This window comes from Ceratosolen solmsi, unplaced genomic scaffold, assembly GCF_000503995.2.
Source record: "Ceratosolen solmsi marchali unplaced genomic scaffold, CerSol_1.0 scaffold11, whole genome shotgun sequence".
Lineage (NCBI taxonomy): Eukaryota > Metazoa > Arthropoda > Insecta > Hymenoptera > Agaonidae > Ceratosolen > Ceratosolen solmsi.
Window position 1 is genome coordinate 6748626 of NW_011948416.1, and position 12772 is coordinate 6761397.

General features: G+C 35.5%; 2 protein-coding genes across 2 annotated transcripts in view; both read left to right on the plus strand.

Moving 5' to 3' along the window:
- Positions 1 to 2204, plus strand: part of LOC105359481 (uncharacterized) — a 165374-nt gene extending 163170 nt beyond the window's left edge. Inside the window, exons 5-7 of the mRNA XM_011496094.1 lie at positions 29 to 253; positions 1725 to 2009; positions 2089 to 2204. Of these exons, the coding sequence (XP_011494396.1) occupies positions 29 to 253; positions 1725 to 2009; positions 2089 to 2204 (626 nt within the window). The remainder of the gene's footprint in view (positions 1 to 28; positions 254 to 1724; positions 2010 to 2088) is intronic.
- Positions 2205 to 3007: 803 nt separating this feature from the next.
- Positions 3008 to 12772, plus strand: part of cv-c (RhoGTPase activating protein) — a 277986-nt gene continuing 268221 nt past the window's right edge. Inside the window, exon 1 of the mRNA XM_011495782.1 lies at positions 3008 to 3208. Within this exon, the coding sequence (XP_011494084.1) occupies positions 3029 to 3208 (180 nt within the window). The 5' untranslated portion in view covers positions 3008 to 3028. The remainder of the gene's footprint in view (positions 3209 to 12772) is intronic.

Below are 12772 nucleotides of genomic sequence, written 5' to 3' on the forward strand. Positions count from 1 at the left end.
CGTCATACTAATTGCAAATTACCAACAGATGCAAGATCTTTGCAAGACGAGACAATTCCCAATACAGCTTCACCGCAAAACACCGTTGACGACGACAACAGGTCATCTTCGTCATCCCAGGATTTATTACAAAGCATGGACGAAATTTCTTCCGGTAGTCTTTCACCTGATACGACCGATCGAGCCTCACCACTTGAGAGTGGAATTGGAACCGCCAGTCCACCTCGAAGTACGGATCGCCGTCTTGCGAAACGTGAGTTTGATATTGTTGTTTGATAGAGTGCCGCCAACGTCGAATGAAATTTATTATAAATTTTGAACGTCAGCTTGGATATTGTAATTCGTGTACTTTGTTGATCTACTCTCTCGATACTTTTATTCTTATCGTATATAGTTAATTCTCATCGGTTATTATACACTCTTGTTCTTTTCATAAAACTTTAAAATCAGTAAAAATAATCGTTCGTATTTCTTATGCCGATACGTAATGCTAAGAAAAATTTATGAAAATTTATGAAAATTTATGTCGTGAGTAATTAATTACTAAGATTAGCAAGTTGATGAAAAATATTTTTTGAAATTACGATTTCTTTCGACGCATCGATGCTCGCGAAAATTTCTTTTAAATCTCCAAATATCATTGAAGTTTTAATCCAATATAAGCTTTATTACATAGAACCGGTGGTAGAGTAAAAACCGAGAAAATTGATTTAACGCATTAGTTTTATTATGTATTAACAATAGTAATATCGAGCTATTAAATGATTATTTATTTATTAGTTAATTATTAAAAATTTTATCGCAATGAATGCAAATTTAATTGTTTAATTGAATTGTGAATTATGTAGAGAGTAAGTATTTAGGTTGAATTTATGGCTTTGGTCATTCAAATAGCGTCAAAATACTTTGAAGTGAATTTAATAAATAATAGCAATTAATCTGCCGTAATACATAACTATTTAATACATACATCAACGACGTACAAATGAGTGTATTTTCTTAGCACATTAAAAATGAATGGATTATATTTCATTCGATAAGTATACGAAATGTTAAGTATGTATTAGGCGTTCGTTGACTACATTTTACTTTTTATAAAATTTCAATAATTAAATTTCATTAATTCAATTGCAGCTCTAATTTCGCAATACGCCATATTTAGAATGCATTATTTTATCATTCAAGCCTAATTGTAATTTTATTATTAGTGCAATGAGATTGTAATGTGCGCTTTTATGCACTAAAATCGAATACGGTAATTCGTTATAAGAGAGATCGATCATGTTAAATAATCATCTAATGATGTACAAATTCTTGATGAGAAAATTATAATACTGGAATCACCCTGTGTATTAAATATATATATTTAAAAGCTATTTGACTATAATAAAGTAAAACAGTAATAACAAAGCTCCACCGAGGAAAGTGATGGCTAATTTGTTCTTCGATCGTATAATTGAAATAAAGATCTATAATTTACATTAATGCTTGAATTTGTGCCAAAGTAACTCAAAATTATTAGTCAATATTAGTTAAATCGTGTTCAAAGTAAGCCCTCGGTTTTAACAACTTTTTGCATAATTTCCGAGCGGCCGATCAATCCAACGAGCGATTACCTTCATTCAGGCATATGATATCGCTTTAAAGCTCGCACACTCAGCCTTTACCTGTTTAATCGGTAGCATTCCCATAAACTTTCACGAGCCATGTGCTTTTCGCAACAGCCTCGACGAGCAACACGACAGCCGACCCCTCGACCCCGACAACCTACCACCGTAAGGAAACCTGGGAGAGGATTCGCCGACGACCTCCGAAGACGGGCTCCGGCCGGGAGCAGCTACGCGAGGATCGCGACAGCGTATGGATAAAGCGTGAAAGTGTTCACACGCAAACGCGGCTCGAGGCGGGGGAGGCCCATGATGCCCAGGATGCGGCGGTCGACAGCAGCAGCGGCCTCGACGACTCTTTGCCAAGAGCCAAGCCCATCAGACCAAGCAATCTGCCCCTTGGTGAGCATATCAAAGATCTCTGTCCCTTACTCACGAACTATTTAAACTTCGAGACTTTAATAATTCGTTATTTAAATAGAGAGCGTTTTATGCAAGAAAGCATATAGTCGCGACGCTCACATCCAAGTATTCGTGGCAATTTCTCTTACTTGCCGCATCTCCGGGGATTATGCAATTTTGAATGAACGACGGTAGAGGAACTGCAGGTTTAATAATGTCGTATCGTGTGCTGCCTGCACTCTCGAGCACTTTATTTGCATACATTTTTTAGCATCGAAAAAAAAACATAGGAAAAAAGAGTTGAAATTTACGAGCCACTTAAATTATACTTTTCTCAATAAATTTCTCGGGCGCATCCTTTGATCATTCCATTCATACCGAAGCAATAACACATTTTATACTTCAATAAGCTCGTTAATTATATTTTTATCGCAATGTTTATTTATATACTTGGTTTCTATTTAATAATTATGTCAAAATTATCTCATAAAGGCGCACAATTCGTCACTGCATTTCACAATCGTTAATAATGTCACGAACAATTCATATTAAAATTGCGAGCACAAAGTTTTTATTTTCGACACTGCAGGGAAGCAAAAATTCACAAATATATCTCTTTATATAATACGCATTATTAAATCACTTTTTGCACAAAATGCAAATGCCACCGCATTTAGTTCGATAGTTTGCGAATGCCGTTGCGCTAGTCACGACGAAAATGTAACAATATGACTCTTGGCGCACCGAGCAGTTACGGCTTAAATAAAATATGGCGCGCGACGGAGTTAAACAAAGTGAGACGGTAAGCGACTGTTATTTTTCAACGGGAATACGCATATTATGTAGCGATTGTGTGCGTTGTAATATCGCTGTACGAAGCTCGGCCTGCAACAATTGCCAACCTATTACATTGTCAAGGTCGAGCTTTCGATACGTTGCGCGTTCGATAAGAAGACAGCCGATTCATGTTGACCTTAAATCCATTACCAACAGGATTGTCGAATACCGGGAGCAGTTCGATGAGCTCGGGCGAGCTGGTGAGCACTCTGCCTCGCGGGCTTTCCTCCCCGTCGACGGCGAGCTTGCAGCTCAAAGCGACCGAGCCCATGAGCATAATCGAGTTGACCGGGAAGAGCAGTAGCGCCCCACTTTTGGACAACAACACCGGCGTGCCCGAGATAAGCGTCGCCGAGGAGCCGGTGAGTGTCGCCTATTCAATTTTCTCTCTACCGCTTTTAACGCGCGATGCAGCTATTTCGGATCTGTCGAGGTCCACAGATGAGATGCTGGAGAGAGCGGAGACAGGGAATTCAATTGCATGGCTACGGCGGAGTTTAGGGGCTGTTTTTGTAGACCAAAATGTCTACGCGGCAATTGGTGGCTTATCGAATTCGGCGAATGGTCTATGGGTGCTTTTGGAAATTACGTAATGGAGCCTTGACCCAGATGATATTAATATCAAAAACGTTTCGCGACCCGATCACGCGAGTTTAAAGAAAATATCAAATGTTGACTTTAGAGATTAATTAAGTAAAGGTTATTCTATGTTGCATGGATATGTATTTTCACACGAGACATAAGAATAACGGGAAGTTAATATTTATTACCTAGAGCAACACTTGTATTTTCGAGCTCATTTCACTATAATAATTATACACTTACTCCCAAAAAATTACAGTGCCCTCTATTTTTAATATCTTAATCTCGTAATTTCACAAGGAGCCGGGCTTGCTTTGTGCGTCCGTAGCAATTTAAGCTCCTCACGTTTATGCCAATCGTTTAGTTCATAGGCTTTCAAGAAATTTTATCTACATTACATTTTTTTAAATTATTCCTTATTTAAGCAGTAGCCGTCTGACGTAAAACACATTTGCCAGGAAAGGCTGTTTTCTCTTTAATTCGTCAATTCGTGCGAATCATGACGTCCATTATGCGCGGCCGATGAGAGTGCAATTGTAGCGGCTAGTGATGTTTTGGCAACATTATTAACCGTTCCGCTGAATTACGTGGGACACTAATGATAAATTGTAAATAAAATATGATAAATCATTATGGAAAATATTATTTCTAATTCAAACGCGTTACCGCGGGCCTAAATAAGTTCAGTGAAAAATAAAAAATACCAAAAAAATCAGTCATCGCCCAAAATCCTCAGCGCGAAATTGGAAAATAGAGCGCGCGTTTGCACATCGCACATACAAGCCTCGAATTGTCATAAATGCGCGAGTCATCCTCGATTGCACCCGTCTCCTGGTCCCCGGTTCCCTCCGCCACACCGCGTCGCGCCAACTTAACGGACCAAGAGAGCGCACGAGCGTCGAGTGTAGAGGCCAACAATCAATCAGCACCATCAATCTCGCCAATCAAATCAAACAGCGGGCGCACCTTCGCCTAGCGGTCCGTCGCCGCCGCATATTTTTGTAGGAGCCCGGCCTCCTACAGCCTAGCGATCGACAGATGAAGGAGAGAAGCTGAGCCACGGCCCGAGGACCGAAATATGAATAGATGGCCGATTCAATTGAGCTGCGTAGACAAAACACTCGGGATGTGCGGGCATTAATCACGTGGTTGGCAACAAACAGCGTGAAACGCTGGATTACTCGCGCGCGTACGTGTTAACGCGCACGTAGGCGCGCATATGCCGCGAATGAATTATAGTCGTTAGTTGGTATCAGAGGCGTACGCATTGCGCGGGAATGAGTTTTGCGCGGCGCTCGATTCACCCACAGCCCATTAGCTGTGATAATTGGCTTAAGCTGTTAGGAAAGTTGGCTGTAACGAGGCTTTTAGTGGTACGTCATCATTGCGATTGTTTCTTATCTCGCTCGTATCTTGTTCCCCGTGCTTTAGGGATCAGGCTCTCGACTGGATTAAGAGAGAAACAGCATAAGGATATTGTTGTCCGTGCAGTTTTTGTAATCGGCTTTCGCTTTCGTATCTTGGCAAGCTCGTAAAGATTGTTTAGCGCGCGTTACTGTAAACAATATTACGGCAATAAATATCTAGCGGGCGAATAGTTCATTCGACTGTTCAGAGCACAATATGAATTGTAATTTTATTATATTATTTGTGCAGCTGTAAAGTTTACGAGACACTTCACCTCTCTGTCGTATTAAAATACATAATGAGAAATATCCTTTATTTACTACACTGGCATTGTTGCATCTTTGTTTCGCCCGTTAAAAGTTGTCGACTATTTTATCTAGAAGAGTGACACTGATTCGGTAATAAAAATTATTAGAAGAGCAATGTAATTGGTATGTTTTTATCTTCTCGACTTATTTAGACGACCCGAATTTTAATTGGATCGCGACGAAAGTAGAATATTTATTCCAAAGCGTTTACAAACCAATGATTTCTATTTTGTTTCCTGATTAATAATCATTCCAAGCTTTTCCGTAGAATTTACTTTAGTCATGCATTATTGAGATTCTTGGTAATTTCTAAGTTGCCGATTTGCGGCTGTCGTTATTGATAATGTAAAATTATCGTATTAAGGTCCTAAAGTACAAACACAACCTCTCAATGTATAAATTGTAAAAAAAATCCCATAAGTTCAGTTTATTACGTAGAGTTGATTAAGAATAAATGGATTTTGGTTGTAAAACTTGTAGAATAACTGAGGAAATAAACATTTGTTTCCTTCTATACAACAGTAAGGACCACGCATCCTCGAATTGTTAAACTTAACAATGACTCTACGACGATGATTATCAATGCATACAATAAATTCTCCCATCGCTCAATATATTCATGTATTTTACAGTAGAAATCTATTCACTCGCACATATATAATACTAATAATATAAATGGCTCGATGCCTTTTCAAACAGCCGACAGATCTAACATATTCTTATGATAATACCAAATTGTATGCAATTGCAAGATTAGTCGCATATAAACCACATACGCACGACCATCAGCTTCGCGAAGAAATTTACAGTCTTGCATTAACCACCAAACTCTTACTATTTTATATAGTAAAATATCGCAAGATGGTTGAAAATTGATTTTTCATAAACAATAAGGTTACGAAGCATCGACTGCGGGTAGTTATTATGCGAAATTCGTGACGAAAATAGCCATGATATTCTCATACAGTAACCAATTTTTATAACAAACGGCTTTTATAACAAGCGCGCACGCGCACGCACAACGAGACATGCGTTATTGGTCGTTACGCGGTAGATTCTGGCGCAAAACTCCATATTGCGCATGAAAGTCGCGCAATAACGCGCAGGCAATATCTGCGATTATGGCATGACTCCGAAGCTTCGAGGATTCCGGGGTTCCGACTCTACTTCGCCGACGAAAGGACACACAAGGACTCAGTTGCGGCTCTCTACTCTTCTCCGCCCCACAGCCCCTGCTATTCCCACGGTAGAGAAAAAATCGCGCACGCCCTAGTCCCACGAAAGCTCCATCGGCTACGTGATTGCTTCCTCGTCTCTCGCGCTTCTTCAATAGCGACTCTCTAATACGGCCATTCAGTGCTCTTCCCCACCTTCCAGCCATTCGTCTCTACTCCACTCGGCTCTTCTCCCCCCGCCCGCAATGCTCGCAATTCTTAGTCTTCTTCATTAACTTCTCGTCTCTCTGTCCTCACTCTTGCATCGTGCTTTTTACTCGGGCCTTGCCATTTTAATTAAATATCCAATTACTTTTTCCTACCTTTCGCCTCTGCTACTTAGCGCGCGCGCATGAATACACACGCACACACCTACACAGACAGATAGATATGTAGATATACAGACAGAGTTGAGAGAGGCAGAGAGACAGAGAGAGACAGAGAGAGAGAGAGAGAGAAAAATTTTCAGTTGTATTTTCAGTTGTATACAAAATTTAATTCAATTTTAGTTCTGCTTTATCAATTGCAACCGTCTGAGGCTACTTGGTAAAAAGAGCCATTGTCTTATCGTAAATAATTCAATTAATACCTTATAAATTAAGTGTAAATACCATAGAGATGAAGCGGAGAGACAATGTTACGCCATTAGCTGCAATCATTTTTATACTTTTTTTATAACCTGTGCATTGTCCTACAGGCGCAGTGCTCCCTTTATCGGCATCTCCTGCCTCCGCATTAGACTCGTCCCTACCTCTCTTCCCTCGTCTCTTCAATCGCCCTCTTTGTCTCTGTCGATACATTCTATTTACTAGGATTAATCACTAGCACGTGGATACCATGTCCTTGCGTCGCAGCCGTTCGATTACGAGCCGCGCCGCGGGCGAGAGACAATTTTTCTTCCGATACCATTCAGCGCTAATTTATTCCCGCTAATAAATAATAAAGAGGATGTTGAAGGGCTATTTACAATGATAAGTGAAGCTAGTTGAATCAAAGCTCGGGGATGAAATGTAGGAGCGATTTCAGCAAATTACAGATTCATATCGCTAGCCAATTCTTAAATATAGCTTTTCGTTCGCCCCTCGAGCATCGACAAATTGTATTGCGATTTTTTCAACATTTAAAATTGATTCGGCAGAAGATGCTGTAAATTGCAATCTCTTTGAATACCGTTCATTAATTTCAGCTTTTCGCGTAAGATATTAAATTAATAGGACGAGGCGATGTCGCTCGATTTATAATTCACCTTCCGCTGAAGCCAGCGTCCGAGTCGCTTGCGCATGCGCAAATGCGCTCTCTTAAACGCTAATATACCTTTCCTTTAAGCACCGCTGCATCTTGCGAGCTAACCTCCCGACTCCCACGCGGGCCCTTCCTATTATTCGCATCTACGAATAGTCAACATCGTCTCGCATCGACTACTCCTCTCCGACCGACGTAAGCACAAGCGTACGCTACAACAAGCCGAAACGGCGCTTATCACCGGCTTAAATGACCAACGAAGAGAGTAGCCGACGACGCGCTCGAGGGGGGCTTCATCTCGCCTCTCGAGGGTGCCTTCATCTCGCATGAGCTGCTGCTCGGACGCAACGCGCTGGCCGAGTGGTCAAAGTCTGAGCGTGTGCACGAGCATCGCCCGATTTCACCGGGTAACCGAAGGAGCAGCCACGTGGAGGGTCGTCCACTTGCGCATTAGGCCTACGGGACTCGACGCCGATTTGTTTACTCTTCATCGGGAAATACGGTCCAACCACTGCCGCATGCACTACCAATGCTCGCCATAACGTCCTTCCATGAATTTTATTTGGTCGATTAGGCACACAGAGGCTGGCTATTGCTTACTGTTTTAGAGGAAATTAAAACCATTGGCTATTGAATTATGTCCCTCCGCGCGCTTGAACTTGAAAAATTAACGCAAAAACTCGTTGATTCTAGAAACTTATCGTTGTGAATTTTAAAGCGTCGTCGAATGTCATTTACAATTCATTGGCATTGATGACACAGTCTCAGTGGCATTTCCACCATCAATTTCATGTAAAAAAAAACAGGATACGAAGAAGTAACGAATGAAATTGCACCGTTGAATAAATATATCGAATAACTCTGTGGATTTTTGCGTTTCTTATTTATTAATAATAGCGTCGAAATAATATTCGCGTTATTTAATAAATGAATCGTTATTCCATATTATTTGATTTTTCGATTTCAATTAACAGTATCAAATATTTTATCTTCTTATTTTTGTGATAATGAATGACAGTTAGTAATTACTAAAATAAGTTGAAAATGCCGTTTAAATAAATATGTGGCTTACGAGTAATAATAATAATAAAGAAAATGTGGTTATGTGGTAGATAACTTTTTCCGCGCTACTCATCCTGATATCCCACATGGCGCCCAATCGCTTGCACACATCCAAACTAAAAATGAGAAAATAATTAATTAATTGACAGGTTTATTAAGAGTAATGTGTATTAATGAAAAAAAAGCTACATTATATTAAACTAGTTAAATGTGAATTATTAACATTTTTTCGGCGACTTTAGCTTACTAGTCATTTTTTGCATGTCCTTTGCCGATATTTATAAAAAAGTATTATTTGTATAATGATGGAATGATAATAGTTCAATATTGTATAATTCGAATATATAAATAATTGTATATAAATACACTATAAAAATTTGTATAGCAAAGAAATATCAAAATTGATTATTTTTAACAATGAATTAAGAAAATAATCTTTATCATCTTTGATCGATAAATTAAAAATGTTAAACTTATGTGTTTATAATTTTGCAAACATCGATTTAATTATGCAGTTTAGTTTTTTTTTTTTTTTTTAATTTTGCTCCTATGAAAACAACGATTTAGTTAGACAATTAAATTAGATTTCATAAAATATTACCTTTCTACATAATTATACATCACATTATCATTATTTTATTAATCCAAATATCCTATTAGTACAGTAATACATAAATTCTTAAATACAGCAAATATGTTGATTAATGTAGTCACTTGAAGCACGATAAAATTTAAATACCATTATCTAAAAACTCAAATCAAATTACGAATAAATTAATGGCCATAATTCCGTGAAATTCTAAAATAATAATAGTTCAAGCAAGTTTTGTTATCTATTGCATTAAAAGAAATAAAATATCACATTATGTTCCGTTGCTCAAAAGCATCGAATTTCTGAAAAATAAATAACCCCATGTTCCACAAAGATGTCGCGATAAAATCTTTTCTTATATCTCCGCGGGGGCCATATATTCACAATAAGCGTATAATTTAACTGGATAGTTCCAAAAATAGGAGGCGATATCACGAAGCGAATCAACGTAGTAAAATTAAAAACAAAAAAAAAAGAGTCTACCAGGCTTAGGAGTAGCTAGTATTTTCGTAAAAATGTATGGCGAGTGACTGTTTTTTATTGCTGTCGCTCGAGCCATGCGAGGAACCAACCTTGCGGTGACCTTGACAAAGTTTTTCACAATGACGTCAATGGCATAGGAAAATCGAAATCAAGGGCTCAGCAGACCTTCCCCTGAGTAAGATGAAAGGTAAAAGGGGAAATTTGATGAGAGAGAAGGTTATTCGTTTGGTGCTTATTGTATCCCGATGTAATCTACGATTTTTTTTCCGCTATGCCGTCTTGTAAAGTATATATATTGATAACGATAAATGATTATTTTTGTCCCTTGCAATGATTCACTAATTCATTCGAGAAATAAGTCACCTCGTACAATTACTTGATATGATAATAAGACAATAATATTATAATAAATTCTATATTTAAATATATTATTACAGAAAGTACAGCATTTTAAATCAAAATTTATCGTTAAATACAATAATGTAATTGTGTATGTATGATTAATTATCCACATCGATTTTTGCAGTATCTCAATATCATGGAAAAAATACAAGTTATAGACATTTACCGAATTTTCAAATCAAATGATTTACTTGTATTCTTATCTTTTTAATTAACGAAGCATTTAAAATTTTATCAGAATTTATAATAATATCATTCGGTAAGTTATCACAAGAATTATTGTTATGGATTAACCATATCTCACGTTCTCTTAGAAAGAAAAAAAAACGAAGGACACTTTCTACAAAATTGCTCAGCGTTTGTCTTTTAAAGTACGTAAGTTGTCTCTTAAAGTACTTTGTATAACTAAAGTACATTGTCTTGAATTCTATAAAACAAATAAATTACGAAGAAAAACACATGCTCAAGCATAATACGGACAGGAGTTGATATATGATTTTAAAATTTGTTTATAACAAGACTCTTAATTCCCTATTCTAAATACAATAAATTAAATTTTCTCAGTCTACATAAAGATACAGTAATAAAGCTCACGTTATCTTAAGAGCCGTTAAATAGGAATTTGAAAAATGTGAAAGGTTGAATAAAGAAAATGGAGCCATTTATTAGTAAAATCGATAGTGAAAAAGTATATAATCTAATTAACGGCCTACGTTGTACATAAAATGCTACAATTTATTGACATATAGATTGAACAAAAATCAGAAAATAAGGCTAATAATGTTGATATTTACCACTATCTGATATTTATCTGAAGAATCTTACGATTTATTATTATTATTATTATTATTATTTTTTTTTTTTTTTTTTTTTTTTTTTTTTTTTTTTTAATTCAGTAGAAGGAAGTATATAAATATATAAATTGAAATCGAAATCTAATTTATCTGTAAGAAGAATTCTATTAATAATTAATACTACTAATAAAACACCCTTACTATTATTATTAATAAATACTTATTTGCTAAAAAGTATGTGTTTGAAGGTCAGATACATTTGAAAGATTTTTTTTAAGGAAATAACTAATAGAATGGCAGATATTCGTAAACACCATCATTTTCGTTATTTTAACTATGAAAAATACGATAAAATGTTATGTCAATGGTCTCCAATTATTCAAATAAAATATGGATAGGTATATTTACAGAAATGAAGTTCAAATACAAGAAAATGATTTAGTGTATTGTAATTGAAAAGTACAATACAATTTATATACACATTGGCATAAAAAATTTTTAATTCATGACTTATAACTTGACATCGATTTTAAATAATAATACACATATTCGAGTACTATGAAAACTGTGTATATGTAAATTTACGTAATAATATACAAATGAATTAAATTTAAAAGTTAGTTAGAATCCAAGTTAGATTACTATTTGAACAAATCGTCTAAAAAATATCAAAAAATTATTCAAATTTCTTTTAAAACTTAACTGACATTTATTGAATTTAATACTAATTAATTATAGGATATACGTATGTATGCAATATTATATCAGCAACAACGATAATACAAGTCATTATCGTTCATGAATAAATAAACAACTAAATAGATAGATTGATAAAAATATCAGAACCAAGCTGAATTAATAATTGTGAAATTAACTTTACTAGTGTGCAACTAATGCTCATATTTATTTGTACGATGTAGCGACATTATTGTCTAGATGTTATTAAATTTATCACCAAGATCTGTAAGAAAATTATAATATAGTAATGATAGTCATATTGGCATTTAGTAATTTTCTCTTTACATTGGAATTAGTTTCAATTCAAAGACAATTTGTAATGTTGAAATAAATCGCTATATTTGAAAAATATCAGTTCCAAAATTTCTTGCATAAAGTGTATTAAGGCGTATGTAAAAATTTGTGTTTCAGCGCTACATGTAACTAATAATGCTTATATTTGTCATTAAGCAATATAACATCATAAAATAAAGAAAGAAAATAATGGCAAAATAAAAATAAAAGTGGATGAAAAGCTGCAGAAAGTCAACGAAATAAAGTAGAAAGTTAGTAGTATGCAAAGTATACGTGCTAATAAACAAGAGAATTGTTCGATAGAAGATTAACTGATCTGATAATTCTTTTATTGGAACACTGCAATAAAGTCGAGAAGGTCAAGGCTATTAATTAATATATGTTGAGAGAATCGAATTTTACTCTGGTACGTTATTAACATACGTTAATAAACAGCTGATGAAGATTTTGTTTAAATTGAAGCCTTGGTTAATCTTTGTTATGTTATTTATGTTATGTTATGTTAATCTCTCGGCCTTTATACAAAAATTGGATGAATTTGATTGGATGAAATTGATCAAATTAATCGTTATTATAAAAATTTTTTGCAACAAATTTTGGTAACGTGACACGTTTATCTTACTTTTCATGAAAACTTTTTAATTTATACTATTAGTATAATTATTAAAATAAATTAACATTAATTAAATGATTTTCGTATTCGTTATAAATAAAAATGCTTTTAAATTATATAAAAAATAATTTTTATAAATTTTATAATTTATTCGATAAATAAATGATACATATTATCCATTTACTAAGATATTGA